The sequence below is a fragment of the Protopterus annectens genome, chromosome 9.part0 (assembly GCF_019279795.1).
Source record: "Protopterus annectens isolate FY-2018-M chromosome 9.part0, PAN1.0, whole genome shotgun sequence".
In the NCBI taxonomy this organism is placed as follows: domain Eukaryota; kingdom Metazoa; phylum Chordata; order Ceratodontiformes; family Protopteridae; genus Protopterus; species Protopterus annectens.
Genome location: NC_056743.1, coordinates 938,008,518 through 938,034,392, shown reverse-complemented (window position 1 = coordinate 938,034,392; position 25,875 = coordinate 938,008,518). Strand labels below are relative to the sequence as shown.

General features: G+C 39.5%; 1 protein-coding gene across 1 annotated transcript in view; it reads right to left on the bottom strand.

The window, feature by feature from the left end:
- Nucleotides 1-3,483: 3,483 nt before the first annotated feature.
- Nucleotides 3,484-25,875, bottom strand: part of KCNH3 (potassium voltage-gated channel subfamily H member 3) — an 873,803-nt gene continuing 851,411 nt past the window's right edge. The window contains exon 15 of the mRNA XM_044083680.1: nucleotides 3,484-4,638. Coding sequence (XP_043939615.1) covers nucleotides 4,006-4,638 — 633 coding nt within the window. The 3' untranslated portion in view covers nucleotides 3,484-4,005. The remainder of the gene's footprint in view (nucleotides 4,639-25,875) is intronic.

Here is a 25,875-nt window from a genome sequence, read left to right as displayed (position 1 = left end):
CCCAGTTTGGTTTTGTGAAGGGCAGGTCTTGTCTCCTGAATATAGTAATGTTACAGGGGCTATGGAGAATGGTTATTCTGTGCACACTGCTTATCTTACCTAGCCAAGGCTTTTGATGGTATCCCCCATGTTGGTATTATTGAAAGACAAGCTTAATGTAAACCTCCAAATTGTCCACCAATTTGCAATCTGGCAACCCAAACATATCTCAGGTTGTGAAAGTTGTTGCTTCCCTCTCTGAATGTAAATTTGTAACTAGTTGGATGCTACAATGCTCCTTCCTGGATCCTCTCCTGTTTGGCATTTATTTTGTAGACATCCAAGCCAATATTCCAGAAGCGTGGTTGACCAAGTCTACTGATGACTGAAAACTGAGCACTGTTATCCACTGATACTAAGCAGCTCCAGCAAGGGTTGGAATAAGCACAGACATGGTTTCAAACTAAATGAAAAAAAAGTTTAGCGTAGTTCTATTTGGCAGAATGGTCCCATCTCACGATACTCCTTTTCAGACACATATAGTCATAAGATACCCAAGTATTTATGTGGATAGCTTTCTCTCATTCAGTCATCATGTTTACACCACAGTCAGAAAATCCTTCTATCTGACCCAGTTCATGTCCAAGGGAATATCTTCAAGGTCCAAAGAAGAATTCATCCTACCACTGTACTTTGCCTTTTCAGACCTGTCATTGAATACAATGCCCTTTTATGTACAAATCCAAGCATATTGCTCAACTGGAAAGGCCCTAGATATTTCTAACCAAGAAAATTAAAGGTCTTAAATCACTCAAACACACAGATAGACCAGCTTGAATTTCCTTGCTATGAGCTGACCTGTGTCTTGCTTTATGAGCCAGGAAAGACCCAATCCTATTTGACTTCTTATTTTTCGCAAAACCAGTGGTTCTACAAATACCATCACTAAGGACCTAAATCTACACCAACAAATAAATAGGGGTCACTGGAGTGATAGTCTCCTAACTCAGAGTATTCCTAGTCTATGGAATAAGTTACCTCTAAAGGTCTACTACTTTGACTACTTTTACGACTAGTCTTAATGACTAGATGGGTAGACACAAATTTACACCAGGGTTATCATGTATGGTCCTGCTCAATCTGGGAGCTCAGCACTAGTAAGTCCTTGAAAAGTGTGTGTGTGGGGGGGGGGGGGGGGGCAAGAATTTTTAAGTTTGTCTGCTTAAAGGTGTATATCTGGTGGTCTCTGCTATTGCTTGCCTATTATGTTCCTATGTTGTAATCACAGAAAAGTGATACTGTAAAACATAATCTAAAAAGCTGATGTTTGGTATAATGGTTGAGGTCTTCATCCCATCAACACAATGTACAGGGTTTTGATTCTGACCTTGGGTTATTGGCTAGGCTTAACAAGGCCCTTCAAGACAATTAGCCCAGTATTCACCTATGAACCTGAGGCTGCACAATTCATACAAACAATACTTTTTTTTGCAGGGGGAATTCTCCTGTATCCCCCAGTGGCAACTCCCTTAATCCCTACCCTCTAAATATACGTATTCCAAGTTTGTACAAACTCATGGAGAAGAGGGAGAAGGGAGAAAGCAGAAGTAATACTTACCTGCTCCCTCTTTTCTGACTCCACAATGCAGTCGATTCATGACCTAGGCAGAGAAAGGCTTACTGCAGGAAACTTGGCAACCTACTTTTTGAGATATTCCAAAACTTGTTGTAGGTTATGATCAAGTGTAGACTGCATTATCTGCCACCCATAGGTCTAAAAGTTTTATAACAGCAATGAGATCTTATAACTCACATGACAATGTCCACAAGTACCATTTTTATAAAGACTTTGTCATATCATCTTAGCTTTCCTAAATCTTGTGTGGTAATACACACACACACACACACACACACACACACACACACACACACACACACACACACACACACACACACACACACACACATTACTGGCTATACCTTTTATATAGTATCGGTATGCTTGTACTGTTACACTTATCAGTTATCTTTATCACAGATTACAGGTTTCTCACAATAAAAAAAATGTTTATATAGAGCACATGGACATTTATTTATTTATTTAACATTTGTTAACCGGGAAACTCCAACTCTGAACGAAACCAATTTTCAGTGGAGGCCCGGGGAGAAATGCTCCAGACGTGGAAATGGTGACTAATGCTGGAGAAATAGATGGGTGAAACCAGCATTACTTTTAGCCTTCAACTCCTCAAAGGTTAGGCCAGATGGTGAATGACACAAATGAATAAAAGTTCATTTGTTACACCAATATTGCAAGAGTCTGTGTCATGGTGATCTACTGTTTCTGGAGTACTTTGCGTAGCCATCCTATCTTTGAGGATCATTTATGTGAGATGAAGTATCAGGTTCTCATGTTGAAACTGAATTCTTGTTACATAATGGGAGACTTCACAAAAAACAATATCCAGTTTCTTAGGTGAAATTGTACCACATATATGTATATATCTGCATCAGCTAAACTTTTTAAATAAAAAATCTCACTGTTATGTAGACAGTGGTGCTTATTATCAGTACCAGTACTGAATTTAAGCCATAGCCTGAGTAGAAACATTGTGCTAAAACCTGACCACAAAGTCTGTATCTTTGCAGCCATTACAGCAGTACACTTTCCCAGCTTCTTTTTCTTGAGCCTCTTTTTGGTTCAGTCCTTTTTCAGAACTAAACTCCTGGAGTTTATTTATTCGCTGCTCAAGGTGTCCATTACAAATTTTGCAAATATTGCATTGCTGCCTCTCTCATACACCTGACTAATCTGCCTTCAAGAATTTCATTGGGAGTGCATTGCTGCTTGTTTCACACTTATCTTTTTATGTTCCTGTATTTATGATACATGTGTAATTTTGTTAGACATCATACCTTTAAAAGAGACAAAGTATGCATGCACACACACGCACGCACACACACACACACACACACACACACACACACACACACACACACACACACACACACCCTTTAGTACTGTTTATACAAAAGACTTCCCATATATCCCATTTTAGGAATACCTGAGTATATTCCATATAATTATACCTAGTGTTCCCAATGGGCAACTTATATCATTATAAATCAGGAACACCTACAATCCTCATATTTAACATTATACGCTCTTACCTGGGAACTGTCGAGTAACATTTCATTACTTAATCATGCATTATCCATTTACTTCTGAAACTTAACTGTTTAAATTGAAGTTGTTGCTGACAAAATGATGCCTTACAAGACAGGGAGGAAAGACAGCAGTGATATAGCTTTGTCATCCCTCTCAGTTTTTTGTTACATTATTCTTTCAATTTGTTCATGTATTGCAATTTGCAGCACTGGACAGTTTCTTAAGCAGATTCCTGAAGTGGCACATAAATGTTACCTCAGCTGCATTAGGATAACATGAACAAGTGAATATTGTTACTTTGATTATATAATATAATAAGCGAATGCAAAAATATATATTGGCTCATTTTCTTTATTTTGAATGAGTTTGATTTTAGGGCTTTTTAGGGAGTAAACTTGCAGTAAATAACTCCTGAATAACAGAATCAGTAAGATTAGCATGCTGAATGATAGTTCTCATTGCTTTCTGTATTTCAGTGATTCAAGACAAATGATTCAGCCAATCAGTATGGAACAATGTTCTCCTTAATGCACATTGTGATCTGAAAAAAAAAATCTGGCAGCATGGAATAAACAACATGTTAAGGTTATCATCTCTGCAACTCTATGTCACTTTGTTTTGGTTAAATACCCAGTAAATTTGCATGTATTTGCCAATAGATTGGATTTTATAGCCACAACATCAGCAAACAAAGATCTGTACATGCCAAAATAAACAAAAAAGTGCCAAACAATAGAACTATAAAACTAAATTTTATAAGGAGTAAACTGATCTCCCCTAAAGTGATTTAATGAAACATTCTCATCATGCAGTAGGATGCAAGGAGCATATCAAGTTTTCATCCCAAAATATCTGTGTCACAGGCTTGTACCATCTTCATATGAAAGTTTAACAGAATTTAAAGCATAATGTTTGCAGGCATCTTTGGGAGAGCCTACTAAAACCATCTCTATGCCCTCAGGATCCCAGGAGAGCATGGAGCTGCTAGGACTGGATGGTCCAGTTGTTCTTAATCTTAGGGATTCATTGTCTTCTGTACTATGGCAGCAAAGGTCTTGAAAACAAGCATCCCTAGGTGGTGGAGGTGCTACTGTACAACCAGCAGCAGTGGGCTCCAACTGTTCAGGTGTCGTAGAGATCTCCAAACTTTCCCAGTATGGCCACTGGGAAGGCGGCGCCAGAGATCCTGGTGGCCAAGGTGGTGTGGCTGTTATGGAAGGTCCTACTAGATTTCTAGTCCGTAATGCATCTGGATGTGAATTCCAAATTTCTGATTGGTATAGCCTTTGGAAATCCACAGAGTGAGCATGTGGAGAAGCAGCTGAAGTTGCTCGCAAGTCTGTCCTACTAGAAGAAGCAGGGTGTGGTGATAGTCTTCCTGGCAGAATATTAGTCTGTGGCCTCTGGCCTTCCAACATCAGCTTAATGTACTGCATAAGAGACTGAATATCCTCCCGCATTTGTGACACCTGTTGAGAGAGCTGAGACACCTGTGAAGAGAAACAACATATCTCAATTATTTAGAAGTGACTGCACTATTAAAGCATTGTTTCTACTTATGCTCCTGTCTTTATGCTGCTGTTGTCACCAGAACATGCGAGTCTTAGACACCTTTTAACCTAGAAAAGAAAGCCATACTCTTCAATCAGCTTAAATGTATTCACAGACATTGTGTTGTTAGGAACTTCCCTTCCTGAAAATAATGTCTTGAGCCCCTTTTGTTGCAGTGCATGCCAATATGGATTACTAGGTCTTGCTTTTCAATGCCAGTGGTACAGAGGCCCAGGCTGAGCTCTCACTTCAGTAGTTACATACAGATGGTTTTACACAAACACACATGCGTGCGCGCGCACACACACACACACACACACACACACACACACACACACACACACACACACACACACACACACACACACTTTGTCAGGAAGTTCAAGTTAAGGCATGGAGCAGCAAACACGTGACAGCAACAAGGTTCTTATCTCAAAGGTGATTCAGAAGAGAGAAGAACAATGCAAACACCAGACATTCACCTACAAAAACACGTAGCCTTGACATTATCTCATAAGCAACAAGAAAGAGATGCTTTTGCTAAAGTGTAGCCAATTAAACCACAATTAATAATGAATACTTTCAGTATCCTAGGGCTTGGCAGGGAGAATTTAAAAGATAGTAGAGACAGGAATAGGGATCGGTAATACGAGGGAAAGGACAGGCAGGATTATGGTTATTGCAGCATGCAGCATGGGAAAGGAAGAAGCAGAGAAGATGGTCAGCAGAGAAATGATCCACAGGAAGCAACAAGGAACATGGATCACTGATTTCATGAACAGAGTATTTGGGAAGTACTGAAAAGGAGGAGGAAGAAAGCAACACAGAAACTGATGGTTCAAGACTGGAAACAGTATTTATTGCAAGGTAAATCATGCGTGTTTCCATAAAAAAGACAACATTAAATGGCTTGGTTGGTGCTTTTAAGTATACAAATGATGACTGACAAAACAACGCCTTCCAATCACATTCAATCAAAGGGGCATGTCTTCCAGTTGTCTGTGATTTTAAAGATGACTCTGGATTCTTACACATTTTAATGTCCCTTTTCTTTATTATAAAAATGCTGGTTAGTAGTTCAGGAATCATCTTTTCCAGCCCTATGGCTAGATGGTACAGCACATACTAAGCTTGTTCTGACAGATTTTGCTGGTTGGAATTCAAGTAGCAGGTTTCTCAACCTTGCAAGTAAATGACTGAATTTTGAATATGGAATTCTAACAGGACTGGAGAAATTCATATTGTATAGAAGATTTTCATTTATCTGTAAAATTCTGCTTTCTAGGTCTATTACTTACACTTCCTTTATAGGAATATGAAAACTGAGTTGTTACACGGTGTCTAATCTAGTCATTGTTCTTCTTCTTCTTTCAGCTTTTTCCAGTTAGGCGTCACCGCAGTGGAGTTTTACAGTGTCAAGTTGCCAGCCCGGTGCCCAACCTTCCACAGAAGGCACACACACGCATGCATTCATGCCTAGGGCCAATTTAGTGTGTCCAATCCACCTACAGCATGTCTTTGAGATGTATCTAGTCATTGTTACAAGTTAAAATTGAAACAAAGCAAAGGTTTTAAAAGGGGAAGGATGATAAATTAAGGCCAAGTACAGATAAAACAGTATGGGTTGGTCTGCTGGAAAAAAACAAACAAACTTAAGAGCCAATAAATTTTATGATCTTGCTACAATTTCCTGAGGGAGTTATTTTAAAAATACAGTTAGAAATTAGCATGATAACTATAACCACTGCATCAACATTTTGTTAGATTAAATACTGGACCATTCAGAACTTGTATATTTTCAGAAGTTTTCATCATAACTTTGTAAAGCTTATTAATGTTTATATCATTTTGGGGAAAATTTCACTAATACAGAGCACACAGTTCAGAAGTTTTCATCATAACTTTGTAAGCTTATTAATGTTTATATAATTTGGGGGGAAAATTCACAGAGCACATACTTTAGAAGTTTGAATCATAACTTTGTAAGCTTATTAATGTTTATATCATTTTGGGGGGAAAATTCACTAATACAGAGCACATAGAACAGATGAGTGGTGGTAAGTATGTATGATAACATACTGAGCGGTGTCTTACCACTCAGCCTTCCATCTTGTAAATGTGGAACTGTACTCGTCACACAGTTGAAGAACTGGAAAAGTGGAAGGCTTATTAAATATTATCTAGGAAGATTATAGCATGGTTAAATCTGTTACCAAGTTTGTTGATGAATTAACATAATTTTATTATTTACAATGGATATCGACATAGCAAACATTAGCTATGAATGAATGACAAACCTTTTTATTTTGAAAGGCAGAACACAGAAGTTTGAGACACAAAATGAGGAATTATTCCACATAATGAGGTGCGTGCACCTCAGGGATATCATTAGTTGTGAATGATGCATAATGTGAACCATATGTACAAGAAAAGTTGTTCCTTCCTTGTATAGGAAAGGGCCTCTTTTGAGTTTTTTTCTTCAGTCTGTATTAAGTGTTTAAGATAAGGTATGTGGGAATGAGTTTAATTCATAACAGTACACGTACTTTGTAGATTACAATGGCTCTAACTTAAGTGTAGGTATCAGAGGACTGACACTTGGTGATGAGAGTACAACATACGCAGTGTGTAGTTTTTGTTTGTAAAATAATTTAAAAAATAACTAGTTTCCCATGAAAACTATTTTATTATCATATAAAGGAAATTTTGTGGTAAGTACTGACTGCCTTGTTTCATTGTAAATTCTACCTGCTAACTGTGCTTTGATAATTTCAAATTACAAATTCAACTCACTTTTGTATGCATTGTAGGAAGTACTGCAACAAGGTGTTACTGGTCATTTATTTCTTTTGTGCTCTTCATGGAACCTTGGTGGCAGCTTAAAAATTGGTTTGACCATCCAAGCCATCTGGTTAACAAATTATTATTTATTTATTTTATTTGCCATTTGTTAACCAGGTTAGTTCAAGTGAGCCAGAGGCCCATTTTCAGTGGAGACCCAAGGAGATGAGCTCCAAAAATATGTCAAAAGTTATATAAATTCAAGACTACACCAGTAGAAATACAAAAATGTAAGGCTTTATTAAATAAACAAAAAGATGACACCATATAGCAGTACCTCAAGGAATCCATTAAAGTTTATTTCTTGAAAATTAGTGTTGTCCATACTAGTTTTTCCTTGTTAGAACCATAAGTCAGGAGTTTGAAGAGTGGTTTTAATATGTCTGAGGGATAATAACAGTCTTGCCTGAGGAAGAATCCAGAGTCTTTAAAGTTACCTGACAGCAGAAGAAAACTTTGAGAACAATAGCCAGATGCATGCCAGAAAAGGGATGTACAGGGAGACAATGTTGGAATCTATAATTTGGTATAGGGCTTGGTGGTGTCACCACACTGAGAACATTGCTGGAACCCAGCAAAGTGACTTGGGAGTGAAGGTTACAGGTTTAATGACACACTGCTGCAATGTTACAGCTGAATGAATAAACAAAGTGCGCCAATCATATATCATGGCGATGGGAGTAATGCAAGTTGCGTATGTGTGGATAGTACATGAAATACTCTAACATACTTAGATATTGGTACTCTGACACTTTGGGAATCTTGAGTACATAGCCATTTGTCTGGATTTATATTTAATTGAGGGATGTTCATGTGAGTGACTAAACTCTCACTTAATTCAAACATAAAAATACCTGCTTATTTTTTTGTACATGTGTATGTGATTCTTGATTCAATACGAAAAACGTTATATTAATATCTGCCAGTATGTAGGATTTTACATGAAAAAAAACAAAAAAATGATTGATAAGCATTAGTTTTATGTATGTTGGTTGATGATATAGGCAAGCATGTTTTTTATTGACATTTAGCAAAGTTTTGAGCTGTTTACAAGAAGAGATATCTTTTCTTAGCCCACAATATAACAAGCAGAGTCAATGTGTCTGTAGTTTTACAAATAATAGATAGAAAAGCTCTCAATTAAAAACACTGGCTTGGGTTCAGAGATATTCCCTCCACCCACACTAATTAATCAGCATGGATTAGTTAATTAGCTCAATGGAAACGATCTCCAATTCAGAAGCATCGTAAAGTTGCACAGAGAAACTCAACTCCCACACATAGCAACACTAAACCCACATATTCGGAGGCCCTTAACATTAACCTGCCCAAGCAACAAGGACCTCTGAAACCGAAATGCAAACAAACACCAGTCACAACCAAAGTCACACATAGCTCACAACACCAGTGTGCCACCCAACAGCCCCTAAGGCAAGAGAATGTACCCAACACTTTAGTCATAGGTGACTCTATAGTCAGCCACACTGATGTCCCACTCACCAGGCTGAACAAGGAGAAAATTACAGTCAGCTGCCTGTCGGGTGCCAGGATCCGCCACATAACGCATGCACTCAAGTCACTCCACAACAAGTACAAATACGACTCTGTCATTGTCCATACTGGAGTAAATGACGTGAGACGTACCTCTCTGGACTACATGAAAAGAGACATGGAAGAGCTCTTGGACTATGTGACCCAGGCAGATATGTCCCTAGCCCTGAGTATCATCCTGCCTTCGCCCAGAATGATACCACAGTACAAGGACAAAATGATTGACTTCAACAATTGGCTAAGCTTCTGGTGTCATTCAAAGGGGATCCAGTATTTGTCTTCCTGGGAAGACATGATTGACAAACCACGATGCTTTGCCAGAGATGGTCTGCACCTGTCACCCCTGGGATTCAGGTTACTGACTAAAGCTCTTGTCACCCCTATAGTGCCTTTTTTAGGCAAGGTTCAAAGGATAAAACCACCACCGTAACAGATACAAGCATCAAAATCTGAAGGTAATGCTACTCAATGCTAGAAGTCTAAACCTCAAAATGCACTCTCTTGAGGCAAAATGGAGAACATCGAAATCTGTGCAGTGACTGAGACCTGGTTCAAGGCTCCAGAGAGCACCCCTGCAATACCAGGCTACAATTCTTACCACACTTTTCAGCCACAAAACCAAGACCGAAACACTAAAGGTGGAGGAGTGTCCATATTCACCAAGCATATTCACACCTCCAGGCTAGTTGCCCAACACAATGCATCTGAAATTCTCCAGGTGCAACTAACACTAGGTAAGACTGCAATCCAAATTGTAGCTTGCTACAGATCCCCCACCATACCCCAAGATTCTCACTACACCTTCCTAAACATACTGGAAAATATTAAGATACAACCAAACATCCTAATACTAGGTGATTTCAACTACCCTGCCATTAATTGGGAAAACTACTCGGGTACCAACTCCTTTTCCCAACGGTTCTTGGAATTCATAAATTCCAATGCCCTGGATCAACTAATCCATTGTCCCACCAGGGACTCCAATATCCTAGACCTGGTCATTACCAACATGGAAGATAGATGCTCCACACCAGTGGTCACCCCCTCATTGGTCAGGACTGACCATAAACAAATCACCCTTGACATCCACATCCCACCCCCACCCCCCAGTAAGGAAACCTCCCTAAAAAACTTCTCCAAAGCCAACTTCATGCTACTGAAGTCAGAAGTGACAAACTTCACAACACCCACGCAGATGGGATCTGGAAGTTCGACTGCAGAATCCTACACTAGAGCACTGTATGAGCACATCCAGTCGTGCATGAATCATGCCATCCCAAATAGAACCAAGATGCTCTTCTCCAAAAAAAGGAAGCCAATCTGGTGGTCCCCTGCTATAAACAAACTATACAACAGAAGGACGAAACTATTGCAGAAAAGAGGAAAATTCCAGGATGCAAAAAAATCCCTCACCAGCCTCAGTAAGAAGCTGAGATCCCTCATAAAATCCTCAAAAGCTAGTTACAAAAATAAAATTGCCAAAGATTCCAAAGACAACCACAAGGCATTCTATAGTTATGTCAAGAATCTAAATGGCAATGCTCAGATCTGCTCTGAGCTACAACAGAATGGTATTAAATATACTGATCCCAAGGATATTGCCAATATCCTGGCAGATCGATTTAGTGCCAACTTCACTCCCCTCTCACCCCCTAAAGGGCCCATCTCAATACCAAAAGATTGCCAAATTCCGATAATCACAGCCACACAGGTAGAAACAGCACTCTCCAAAGCTAAGAATACAGCATCCATGGGACCAGATGACATCCCAGGCTGTGTACTACATGAACTACAAAATTAACTGGCACCCCACCTAAGTGTCCTGTTTAATCATAGCCTCACCTCAGGCTTCGTGCCCACTGAGTGGCGCACAGCTACAGTTATCCCGATCCACAAGGGAGGATCCACCTTGGATCCTGGGAACTACCGTCCCATCAGTCTGACAAGCCTGATCTGCAAGGGCATGGAACACATTATCATGGAACTTATAAACAAAGATATTGGCAACCTCCAGACACTGGACCCCACCCAGTTTGGGTTTGTGAAGGGCCAATCTTGTCTCCTGAATCTGATTGACTTCTTTGAATCGGTCTCCAGAGCGGTGGACGAGGATAAGGAGGACCACACAGCCTATCTGGACCTCGTCAAGGCCTTTGACACCATCCCCCACTCTGGAATCATAGATAAACTTACTAAGCTGGGCATAAATCCTTACATCACTCGATGGGTTGCCAACTGGCTTACTGACAGAGCCCAGACTGTAAAAGTAGCCGACTCCAAATCCATCTCCAGACAAGTGACAAGTGGAGTACCTCAGGGTTCAGTCCTGGGAACACTCTTGTTTGGCATCTACTTCTCTGAAGTACAGGCCAATACTAAGGGACTCTGGCTAACAAAGTTTGCATATGACTGCAAACTGGGAGCCATTATTGAATCCCCAAATGATGTGGATATTCTACAAAAGGGCCTTACAGAAACAGATGCCTGGTGCCAGAGCCATGGGCTCAAGCTTAATGCCAAGAAATGTATAGTCATCTTTGGAAAAAAACATGTACCCATGAACTACCACATAGGTGGCAGGACACTAAACATCGAAAGTGTGATGAGAGACTTAAGGACACAAGTGGACAGTGGTCTCACTTTCGATAACCACATCGCCACAACAGTCAGGAAATCCTTCTATGTGGCACACCTCATCACTAAGGGCTTTTCATCCAGAAAAAAGGAGGTCATTGTCCCACTGTACTCATCCCTCATTAGACCCATTATAGAGTATAATGCCCCATTTGGTATGTACCTCACAAAACATCTGCAACAGCTGGAAAGGCCACAGAAATACCTCACTAATAGAATCACAGGCCTAAAGCAGATGCCATATGTTGACAGTCTAAAAAAACTCCAGCTATACTCTGTGGCATATTGTCTACTCAGAGGCAATCTCTGTGTAACATACAAGGCCATGTCAAACCCTGAGCTGTTGGACATGCTCTACTTAAATAAATCCCAATCCCTCAGAGCCACATGCTCCAGGGATCTAAACCTTATCATCACAATGAATAAAACATGCTGGAGGGATAGGTTCCTGACCCAGTGACTCCCCATACTCTGGAATAGACTGCCCATACAAGTCAAGCAGAGCACCTCATTGGCCCTCTTCAAAAGGAACCGTAATGATTGGATGGGAGATAGGAAATTCACCCCGGGGATCATGTCAGTTGCCCTGCTAGACAGGGGCCCAGAGAAGTAAATATTGTAGGAAAAAATTTCCAGGGAATTGTTATGGCTAGGCTTGCATAGGCCTTAGGGCCGATAGCCTAGTACTAACCTATGAACCTATGTTAGTGGCTCATTGTCATGTCTCTGAATTGAATGCTTCATTGTCAGGCTTGATCGGTGTTTTCTCTCTTTCTCTAGCAGTCCATATATAATGATAGCATAGGCACCCCTACACCCATTCATATACCCATGCTCACATTCTCAGACATATACACACACACACACACACACACACACACACACACACACACACACACACACACACACACGTGTGGACATTCAGGAATCCACAAATAAGCCCCCACACACTTACAAACATGCACCCACATGTCCAGACACATACACACACAAATGCACTCCCCCACATTGCTTTCTGGTAGTTACCAGTACTGTGCAAACTCCTATAGGAGTGAATGTTATCAAAAATGGCATTCACTTTTTCCTCCTAGAGCAAATATTAACTTGCCAGCTTATTCGGGAGCTCTGGAAATTAGCCGCTGCCTCATTGGCATACAGCTTCCCAGTGAGACTGCTCTCCACCTGAAGACAGAAGGGGAAAACATAGTGGAAGAGCAGTACCTGAATCAGAAAGGCTTCCCATGACATGAAACCTTCTGAGAAAAGGCTTCCACTTAAGCCTTTCTGAATTCCAAAGGATGTTCTTAGTTTATCATTCTAATAAAGGGGGATATTTCTTGGAAACCTAAGGGCACTTAAAGTTTAAATAATATGTAGCTTGTTGATTATGGTTACAATGACATCTACTGGAAATATGGTTCTGTTCAAACTAATATCTAAATGATACAGCTACATTGCATTCATCATTTTTGTTGTAAGAGCATGCCAAATATTATATTTACTATTTTTTCTTTTACATACTGCCTGCCCTGAGCCACTAATACAGAGAAACGTATGTTGTTCAACTGATATTTCTATGATTTTTTAAGGCTCAATCAGACAAGTATAAATATTTTCATGAGTTATGTAGGGTTGTATATAAAATAGTAACATCTGATATAAATTAGAAATGATGACTCATTGTAAAGAACATAAAACATACAGATTATGAATTTTTGCTTATGCTCTCTATACTTGTAGATTTGGGTAAATCTGTCTAAATTCAAGTCAGTGTGTTCCTAATAGCAATATATTTATTAAAGTATTGTATGACCAGTCTTTTTAAAAATTCCCCTTACATATTTTATTAATAAAAAAGAAAAAAAATCTGTCATCAGCAGAGGCAAATTTTAAAATGCTGTACTTTGATTATTTGGGTCGGAGTGACTTCTGCTGTCATTTGTCATTAACATTGAATAATAGGTCATGTTATGCATAACTGAACAATTCAAATAATGTAGTGTGATTTACTTATATGTTCTCCCTTGTTTTGCAACTAGTAGCTAAGAATGTGTCATACAAAAAAGTTAAAGGTATAAGCTTGTTTCACTGCCCCAATTTATTAATGCAAGAAGAACCATCAAAGTGCAACCAAGTCATCAAGTCAAACAGGAGATACGTCAAATAAATGTTTATATTAATTTCAGAGTGTAATAGGTTTGGCCACATCATTCAGCATTCCGAGATAAACCTTTGAAAAATAACTTGGTTACCAGGCCAAACAATGAACATCCAAGAGACAACCACAAAGATATTCAGACAACTAAAAGATGTTCTGAACCGAAAATACAGATGACTAGGAAATCTGCTAACCATTAAACTTGTTAAATTGTAATCAGGCCATGGACACAGTCTGTTTTACAGTTTCTTGAATAAACTTTTACAGTTACATGTTTCTAAAATTTTCCTCAAAAAATAATATAACATGATGGTGTAGCATCATTAGCAACCCGATTTTAAGTACTAATTTACTATTTGCTGCTATGGTATTACATTTATGTTTGTCACACTGTCTAAGCCATGTGTTATTCTTGCCTGTTTGTTAATACATTGCTGTTTTGATAATCAGTTGCCCTTTGTCTTATTCATACCCATTTATGGATATTTCGATTAGTAAGTGATTATAGAGAAAATGTCTAGTCTGATTTAGCTACCAATGTTTTCTTAGAGACAAATAAGTTCATATTCAGTTAAGCTTCTGGCAGCCTTGTCATTCTGTTTACAACCAAGTCTTATGTTTATTTAAAATTCTGTCAGTAAAGCAACTAATAGATGCATCAATCAAACTATTACTGTGATAAAAATACTGTTGGCAATATCTGAAGTAGTCATGTAATATGTCAAAAGCCAGAAATTGTAGTTAGCAAGTCAACAAAATAATTATTTTGTTGATCACTTCAATTAGTCACAAATATTAGGCTCTAGATGATTGTCACTATTGAAGTGACACCCTGACCCTGTGTGCACAGATGGGAAAAGAGGCTGAGGATGGATGGATGGATGGATTGGGAAAGTATTAGTTTCAGCTAAATCCATCTTAAACTGCCCTCTACAAGCTATTGCTGTAACACCCGATTGCTAGAGGTCATGGCCATGGTTTGACCACTGAGCGTAAAAAGTGCAATATTAATTAGTGTTAATGGAAATGCAACAGCTCACTCTGAATTATATACGACATTAAACTGTAATTGAAGGGCTATGTTAAAGGAAGACATGTATTTGGGAAAACCTTTTTCTCAAAGTTTTAGGGGGGCACTGCTGATGCAGGATGGGATAAATAGAGTTTGAGTAATACATGATGTACTGAAGGAATAGCATAAAAGAGTCTAAATAACTGCAGTCTGGATTCATATGTTTTTACATTTAAAATAAATGGGGCTTTGGTGGGGGAGGCTATTTACAAGAGACCAAAGGCAAGGAAGGACACACACAAACATCCATTATGGAATTACAGATCTTTTCATTAGTGGTGGTGGAACATATTTTGGATGAGAAGTTACAAAATAGGCAGATTTTGTTCAGAGAAGGTAATATGGTTGTGGTTAATTTATTGAATAATCATGTGGGGGAGGGGTGTTCAGTGTTTGAACTAACATTCCTAACGTCACATTAACTTGAGAGCTCAGCATATTCAAGATGTGGACAATGTCACTGTTGGTTCACTCACTCTTTCAGTGGTCCAGGTTCTAGATGCTAGCAACAAATTGCAGACCACATAAGAACCCAGTATACTTGTGGGCATCAATGGCAAATTTATTTGGGCTTATTTACAATAGCAGTTTTATATCCAGGAATGATGGTAGAGTACAGGAAGTGTATTCCCAGAGTCATCAGGGTAAGCAATGGGTGGGCAGTAAGAAACCAGTGATGCTGTTATCATGGTTTATTATTAGTCGAAAATGGAAAGGATTTTTATAGAGTTTGGCATGGACTCACAAAGCTACAATCAGTTGCCATCAGAAGACTTTAGAATGGAGGGACACTGCTCAGACATTTGCATGAAGGAAGATTTTGCAAGGGTGGGCCAAGATGGATTCAGGTGTTCATGTGAGTGCTTCCCTATAACAATATCAAGTACTTCTGGAAGGCATTAGGGATTACATGCAACTTGGAGTATGTAGTTTGGTTATTCATGATAGGGTATTTGGTGCTCTTTATGAGGCATAAAGTATATGAGATGTGAAAACAGTAAGCATGTAAAGCCACCATGAATATTGGGGGGGGGGGAGCAAGACAGATCAGCATAGGAGAATGGTGTGGCAAAGATTACAGGCCCAGTGGGTACCAAATGGGACTTACATGAATGAACTGAGACGAGTATGCTTATCTGGCTGTCTCACGATGCTGCATTCTGATGTTATTTGGATAGTTCTCCTTCATCTGCTTATCTGGTTAGGGAAGTCCTGAAAAACACTAGATACCTGGAGCCTAGACAAGAAAAAAACTGACATCTTATTCCTTTAAGACTACAGTCACTTCATAGGCACATGTTAAGAGGCCATCAGAAAATGAAATAATGCAGTTAGGCAGAAGGAAATCCTGGGCATGTGAGAGATATGCCACGGTTTACTTGTTCTGACCAATGTTTCTTTTTGCAGATATTAAGTCAGGGCCATTGAAGAGTCAGGATAACTTAACATTTGTTCATTTATGAGCTGGCATTGTTCATCCTAGAACTGAGACATGCATTCATTCAATAGTTAAGTGGAAATAACTTCAAGACACCAGGAAAGGTTATTTTACGAGACCGAGATCAAGACAGTATAGTATTACACATGGGGGTGAATGACATTATTGATTATCCATTGCTGCCACCAAAACAAGGAAAAGCGAAGGGAGTTTGGTGCAAATACTATAGAGGTGGCCTATTAACTTGTCCCCCTCAGTAGAACCTAATACTACCTGGCAGATGATGCAAAACAAACAACAAACATCTACCTACCTTCTTCCATCCATACTATATGCCTCAACTATTCTTATAAACCTAAATATTACATGTACAGCTAAACTTTCCATCTGCTGCAATAAAAAGTGAGTGAACCAAGTAGCCAAATTTGCTGACAACCTTACCTATAAGACTCATCAATGTAGAACCCTTAAATGACTAAGTTAGCTAGAGCTACCCAACTGTTTAACATACTCACAACTAATTGCTGTACATAATCTTACACATTCACAAGAAAAATGTCCAGCACTAAAAGATACCCCACAAGACTACTCTCTAAGTATAGATCTTTATTCAAACAATAAGCTCTTAGTAATCACAACAAAGTGTAATAACTCAACAGGAGACTCATTATATTTCCATAATATATCTAAATTCTGGAACACCATCCCAACAAACTTAGAAACAACCACAAAACTTTTCACTCAAGCCCCTACTAAAACACCTAACCCACATGTGGTTGTGCACATGCCCCTCACCTTAATAACTCCATTTTCCTTTGTCATCTCATACCCCCATTAATTTATAATCGCTATTCCCCTTCTACACAACAGACCTTTTTACCCTAGTGTACCTAGGGGTGGGGTGAAGGGGGCAACTGCTCTGGGTTCAAAGTGTTAGGGGGTGCAATCAACCATCCGATGCATCTTCATATAATTTTAAATGCATACTGGCTTTTTAAAAACAGGTATTATATTTGCAGTCAAACCTGAGTGCTGCAGCAGTCCCTTTGTGGTCCAATTGCTTGTTGAATTTGTAGCAAGCAGTTTGCTACAGTTTAAGAAAAGAAACTATGATTTGTTTATTCTTTTTTTTAAACTAAAATGTGAGGAAGATGGGTCAGGGGCAGGACACAGAAACGAGATCTGATTGGCTCCTGCATTTCAGAACCCCTAGGTACCTAATTGCAGATCTTTTTGTTTTTCAAATTGCCCGGACCTGATTTGCTGGTTGGCTGCTGCATTTCAGGAACTCTTGCCATCAGATCGCAGACCTTTTATTAAGAGCTGAGGGGGTGGGGCCAGCTACAACTCTGCTTGGTTTCCTTCCTGTCTTAATATATTTCATTTTCTTTCTTAGTTTCTTTCTGACTTCCCACTTTATCCAGCTCCTTCAAATACTCTCCATCACTCTCTTATAACCAGGGTTCTATGCCAGTAAGTATCCTAGCATTCATGCCCCCATTACCTTTGTCTAATCAGCTATACAATACCTCTTTCTCTAAAAGCTTTAAGTACTACCTACCTATCGACTAATGTTTCACAATCCTTGACTCAATTGTATGTACTCCTAACACATGCAATGTGACACAGTCTTATATGCCATATCTAATGTCTGTTTATCACATATATTATACATGAACTGTTTTTGGAATTTTATATCATATATAATGTCACCATAGAAAAAATACCTGTTTTATAATGTATCTGCTGAAGCTTTTCTTCTTGGGACTCTGCTAAAAATGGGCTTTGCTCAGTTGGACTTTCCAGTAAACAAAGATAAATACAAATAATAATAAAATAATAATTAAAGTTAAAGTATCTGGCAGATATCATAAAAGGGAAAAATGGGCATTTAGAGACAACATAGCAGTGGAGAGGGTTATGATCCTTGCAAGTGGTTTTGCTAGGTAGGTAATACAATCAATGGGCAAAGCAACAGTTCAGCTCCTAAGCATCAGTGTGATGGTAGATGAATTTCACAGGCAGGATAGGGGATGGTTATCTAAACAAAGCAAATCAAGGTTTCTACAGGAGTTATGTGAAGAAATTATTAAAATTCTTCCAGAAATGCTTGGGGGAAACGTTCATTATTATATGGAGGAAGGGCAGTCTTAGAAAACTACTTTTTTATAGAGGTTTGCTGATGGGACAGTACAAGCTAAGACAGCTTGACTCTCCTTCTAGTAGGCTGTGGCTACTCTCAGTGGCTTGGGATCCTGAACAGGGAGTAAACCCTTGCATGCTTTGCTGTATAATGAACAAGCTGAGGTTAAGGACTTGGGACCCACTGGTGATTGGTTGGCTTGATGGAACCCTCAACATTTGTGTCATATTTTCATGTTTTTAGTAGGGCAGCCTAATTCCAAGTACTAACCTCTGGATACATCTGACAATTATTGCTTATTGCATTCATTTTCATACAGTTGGTTAACTGCATCAAATTGGTGATTACATTTAACTGATAGATATCTGACTTTGAATACAGCTGGTATAATAAACATATGACTACGGTCATTTCATGCCAATACGTGTCTGTGGGTATTCATTGGGTATAAGCAGGTTTATTTCTATCCAATGGCAATAACATGGATAAAAAAATCCTCTATGTCACTCAGGCTTCTGTGGTTTAGACAACATCACTTATAAATGTGTTCCAGTACCAGTGAAGCTCCGGAATTTATCAAAACAAAAAAATCAGGTAAGGACCTAACTCAAAATGCCTGCCCTCCAAATTTTGAAACAATTGTCACTGAAATAATATTTAATTTAACATATACTCTCCCCAAGTTAATACTTGTCTTTATACTTTCAGGTAGAGTCCATAACTGAGGAAAGCTTTCAGAAAGCCACTGCTGGTATTCAAGTAGTTGACTTATGTAATATGTAGCAAGCTGTCACACAAAAAGCAGTTACACACAGGCATATTGTGATTGAGTGTACCTGGCACTACTGAGCAGTGAGGAAAATCATGTGGGAAGAAGTATATGCAAATAATGATATAATGACATGCTAATGAAGGCACCCAGTCTATAGAGTGTATAATGAGAAGCACTGAAAGCCCTGAACTGTGAGAAATTTACTTTTCATCAGAAAGGGAAGAAAATGCTTTTATTTAAATTCTGCTTGAATATTTTTGGTTACACTTATAATGAGTTGTGTGGTAATACTGTTGTCTTGTACTTTTCTGCATTTTTCTATGTTTTAGCCAAAAAAGTAATTTGTTTGCATGTTTTGACTTAAGCTTGTGTTTGCAGTTATGGGAGAATTGTGAATTACTGCATGATTTGAGCATTGCTTATACTTTATATTGCACTTCTATCTCCATAAGTAGAATTACTTGGAAAAAACTATATGCATTTTGAACCAGGTCTGGATTCTTAGTTTTGTAGTTTTATTTGCACTTGTAGAAGTGTGAACTATGCAGGAACTGAACTCCATTAGTCATGTATTACTGCATTTTAACATAAGCAGTGTTAGACTGCAGTCTGCATTGCAATAGTGGCAGTATTGCAATTTTTGTTGCATGATTTGTGCTTCTGTACTTCTACAGCTGTTAACATTCCAGTTTTACTGCTAGAATCTTATATTCTGATTATCATTTGCCTTCTTAAAGTTGCATTCCTCTGCTTTTCTGTTTGCTGCATTGCTACTGTTTTTCTCCTGTTCTTGTGTCTGTCCCAGGTCCCCAATGATACATTGAGTGTTCTCTGTGCTGCCTCCTACTGTTTGTACACTAATAACCATTTCCCCTGCTCCCACTATAAATGTTTCTGAAATTCTAACCTACCTGAGGTCATTGGCCTGTAGCACAGAGTCACAGGACTACTAGAATTGTGACTTGCTACAGGTTCTGAAGTCACGCAGCTCCGCTATTGGCTTTATCTGATTGCATCCCTCTTTAGCTAGTCTATTATAACCAGCACAGAACAATGCCCACCCAGGGGTTTTTACTCAAGACTCTTAGAAAATGTGGAAAGCTGTGAACTGTAAGAAACAAGCTTTTCATCAAAAAAGGGAAGAAAAAAGCTGTACTGAGCTATATGCAGTGCACCACTGCCATTGGCTCTGCTCTATAATGGGTTGGCTGCTGAAGAGCTTTTTCCCATCTAAGAGACCTGCAAAATCTATAAAACCTAAGAAAACCAGTTTTGAGGCTCAAATAACCTGCACCAAGAGCAAATAAACACCCCTGACAAAAGAACTAGGCATTTCCAAATGCCTTAGTAGTAAGTCCACCTGAACAGCATCCTAAAAAAACAAACTCCAAGCAGTTATAATCCCCCCTCTTCCATCACTCCTGTTGAAACCATGGACCAGCACTTCCCCACAAATGTTGTAGCCAGTCTGGGATGGGTAGCTTGAGATACTATAAGAATTATTTCATGTTATTTCACAATCATCTACAACTCCAACAGCATAACACAGTGTGTTAGATGTATGTATATAATGTGATTGAAGACAAAACTCTCAGACACCAAAATAATCATCAGTATACCACATACCACACCTCACCAAGGCCATCATAATACACAATCTATCATATGCTGAGGTTCTAAAGCTTGACTTGCCTAAACCTCAGAGATCTTCAAAACGCAACAAAGCACACTCAGCAAGATAAGCCTAGCACCTCACGTAGCACAAGGAGTCCCAAAGTCATGGATACTGAGTCCATAAGGCAGACATCTTCCCAACAAAATATTCTAGTTATAGGTGACTCCATTGTAAGGCATACAGATGTACCTCTTACCAGGATCAGCAAAGAAAGAGTGATAGTTCATTGCTTGTCTGGTGTCAGGATCCATCACTCTGTCATAGTACATTTGGGTGTCAATGACTTGAGATATACCTCCCTGGACTATAAAGAGAGGCATGATGGAGCCCTCAAACTATATGTCCTAGGCAGGTATGAGCCTAGAAATAAGAAGCATTCTACCTTTTCCAAGGATGATGCCACAATATCAGCAAAAAATAATTGACTTCAATATTTGGCTAAGTTTTTTTGTGTTATTTGAAAGGAGTCCTATATTTTTCAGCCTGGGAGGATATGATCGACAGACTGTGCTGCTTCACTAGAGATGGCCTGCATATGTCCCCTCTAGGGTTTTGATTACTGGCAAAATACTGGCCACTAACATACTGCTTTTTTTAATCAATGTCAACCTAATAAACCTACCAATTTAATGAAGCCAGCAAAAGAAAATATGAATGTGTTACTAATAAATGAAGGGGCCTAAACAAGAAACTACTCCCAACAAGCCTTCCTCATCCTGGAGGATGTAGATATCTATGTAGTGACTGAGACATCATTTAAAATGGCAGAAAGCACTCTGGCTGTGCAGGGTTATTATGCCTTCCACACCTTTCGACCAACTACTACACAGTAGGGAAAAAGGTGGAGGTGTCTCAACTTTCATCCAAAGGAAACTCACATCAAGGCTGGTAAAGTAGCATGATGCATTAAAACTTCTTTGTGTCCAAATAATGATCAGAAAGGTCCTGTACCATATATTGGCTTGCTAAAGAACTCTCTCTATGACTCAAGAAAGCTGTAATGCCTATCTACAGGAACTGGAATCACTCAGTATTAAACCCATTACCATTTTCCTAGGTGATCTAAACTATTCAACCATAGACTGGGAAACCTACTCCACCTGTAGTGCATAGATATTCCTGGGCTTTGTCAATACAAATGCTCGTAAACTATTAGAGTACCTAATAGGGGGAACAACATCTTGGATCTTGTCCTTACTAATATGTGACATTTTACACTATCCCTTGTGTATCTTCCTCACTTGTTAGATCAAAATAAAATTGAAAACGGACATCCCCTCCACCTAAGGTACCTTTATCTAGGAATAAACCCCTATGTCACCCACAGGATTACCAACTGTCATATAAATAGGATGTGGGAGATCAAACTAGGGGATGCTACCAATCAAGTCCCCCAGGGTTTGGGGATGCTACCAATCAAGTCCCCCAGGGTTTGGTTCTGGGATCTCTCCTTTTTGCCATCTACTTCTTTAGAAGTAAAAGCCAATACTACTAAAGGACTCTAGCTGATTAAGTTTGCAGATGACTGCAAGCTTGGAGCAGTTATTGAATTCCTAAATGACTTAGCCATCCTGCAGGAAAGTTTGTTCCAAATATAACTGGTGCTGGGACCGAACCTCGGTTCAGTGCTGGGACTTTTCCTATTTCACATCTACTTCTCTGAAGTAAAAGCCTGACTAAGTATGCAGATGCCTGAAAGCTAGGAACAGTTATTGAAGCCTTAAATGACTTAGCCATCCTGCAGGAAGGTTTGTCCCAAGCATAACTGGTGCCAGAATCATGGACTGAAACAAAATGCCAAAAAAATGCATTACTGTATCCTCTGGGAAGTCATCTACCTAGGGGAACTAGAACTACCACATTGACAATACGCTCCCAAGAGTTGACCCAGTTGTTCAGGATTTGGGAAGTTATGTGGACAGTGACCTAACTTTTGATCAACATGCATCCACTGCTGTAAGAAAGTTATTCTACATTTCACAGCTAATAAATAAAGGGATTATGACTAGATCTAGAAATGTCTTTGTCACCCTTTACTCAGCCATCATTAGGTCAGTCATTGAGTATAATGCCCTGTTTGGCATGCATCTTTCTAAAAACATGCAACAACTGGAATATCCACAGCTATACCTTACTAAAAGAATACAAGGCCTAAACAATCTTACATGGACTGCCTCAAAACCCTGTCCCTATACTTGATATCCTACAGACTGCTAAGAGGTGACCTGTGCCTGGTATACAAGACATCATCCAACCCAGTACTGTTGGATCTAATGCACATCAGCAAGTCAAATGACATCAGAAATACTCAGTCCAGGGAGCTAAACATCTTGTGCAACATCAACAGAACAGTTTGGAGGGAAAGGTACATTTTACAGAGGATACCATTGCTATGGAACAGATTCCCAAAGCCACGTAAAACAAAACTCATCCCTGTCCATATTCAAGCACAACTTCAATCTATGAATGGGTAATAGAGAATTGACACCAGAACTGTCCCCTGTGCTACTAATGAACAGAGGCAGCTCCTAAATGCTGTATCCTATACATGAGTCCCCTTGGATTATATATGGTATGATTTCCGTTATTTTCACTAGTGGTAATATATAATTATCAAACTTGGTATGAGTAAGGCCAGTCTACCAACAAATGGAATAGGTTTATTAAAGTACCAGAAGATAAAATGGGCTGCAAGAGCAGCTTGCCTAATACTTACCTATGGAGCTATAAACCTATAAATGTATGAGATGCAAGTGAATGGGAGAAAGCTGGTCACAATTCATAGGTGCAAGGAGCAATAATGTATTGCACATAAACAGGATCAGGAGAAATGCATGGACTTGCTATACTGGTGAACATTAAGGTATGTGCAGCACTTACTATACAAGTTAGAGAGACCTTCCTAAAACACATAGGGGAACACACTGGGCATATCACTGAGAATGCTCAGCATGTTCTCAGTTAATTTCTTCTGCAAGTAGATGACCATATCTGTTTACCCAATGCACCAAGGGAGAAAGCAACTACCAATCATGGCTTCTATGACATTGTCCATCTTCCCAAAGATTTCACACATAGGAATACAAGCTCATCTGGTGTCTATGGAATTGCTTTATTAATAACAGTGAGCACTATTTTATCAACTGCTAAATAGCATGCAATGAACACAGGAATAATAACTAGTGTATCTGCACAGCACCTTGGCAGTGCCCGTGACTCCTACATTTGGAATACAAGTCAACTATATCCTTGATTCCTGCATAAAGAAATTCCACAGGGCTGCCTAATTGGTAAGTGCAGGGAATGTGCTAATCACCACATGTACAGAGCCAAACACAATGTGTACAAATGTGTCACCCCCATATATTTCCATTGTATTTCAGGTGATGCCTGATAATGGTTTATAATTTCCACATAAAACTAAAACATACTGTTAAACTGCAGTATAAAACCACCCAATCATGTGCCAAAAATTTAGTAGAATGCATGTCTGGTCTGCTGAAAGCCCAGTTCTGCTGCTTGAATAAGTCTGGGGGCACTGCAGTATGCCCCTGTCACAGTCTCCTAGATGTTTGTAGCATGTCACATGCTGCATGATTACTAAGAAGCATATAGATGATACATCTGTCCCAGGAACCTCTGGACCCGCTATATCATCCCTTGCAACAGGCAATAAATCAACCCCATCCAGCTACAACAATCAGGCAGAGAGACAGAGTAAAAGCCACACCATGCACTGCAGAAAGTAACAGGCATAGCACATTGCAGCACAAGTGAAGTGGCAGCATCTAGGTAAGGTCTATGGGCTCTTGATGAGCACACATTGACAAAGTGTGTACTATCACAAAGAACACACATGAAGCATGCACTGTTAATGTTGGGCAGCATATGGTTGAGTCACACTTTGCATCGGGCATCTCCACACACATATCACACAGGGAAGAGGAAGAAGTGTATCACAATCATCATCATCACTTGTGCAGGTGCTAAGGAATGCAATGACATGTAGTTGACATCAAAATCTGGTTGGGTGGCCATATCACCAGAGGTGGAGATAGAGGTATTATGGCACTGGGGTCTCTGTGTGAAATACCATGTCCTGTTGGGATGGGAGGGTGCCATTATGGAACATGAGGTGGAGATAAAGGTCTTGCAGAAAGATAGAGTGTTTCACGGGCAATGTCCTCCAGTGACAGGTTGGGGGTGGCACTTCATGACCATGATCTGGGACCACTGCTCTGGCATGATGTAAAAGGACAAGGGGCCTCCTGTGATTGAGATGTTGCACTACCTCAAGAATGTTACTTGTAAGGAGTCCACTGGTGAAGTGTCCTTCCCCTGGGGGCTGAAAGCCATCTTCTTAAACAGCATAGGTTGATGGAGTAAGATACTCTAAGACCTGCAGAGGCAGACTGTGTACACTGTGATGGCATCCCAGTGTGACTATGCCATGTACTTAGCTACCCCTACTTGAACATGAAGATGTGGAAGAAAAGAGACATAACTGTATTCTGGTGCTGGGGGACAATACACTACAAACTGCAATCAGTAGGTTGCTACAGGAATACTCAACATTACAGGCTTAGACAGGGATAGATTCATACTAGGTGCCACTGACATTCTATGCTGTGGACAGTGGGGTACTCCAGTAATATCCCAGACAAGTAGTCGTGCATAGTCAGGACTCACCATAGACAACACATCTGCGGCATACATTATCACACTACTGCAGAACACTCTGTACTTCCTCAGGGCTGTGTCACGTTCCCAGTACCTCGATTCTTTAGCTAATTTCCTTCTGTCGCCTCCTGCCAAATTTGTGCACCATAACTGTTGTACATCTCTAGTAGAAGAATCTCCCAGATCCACATTCCTTTAGTCTTTATAACATT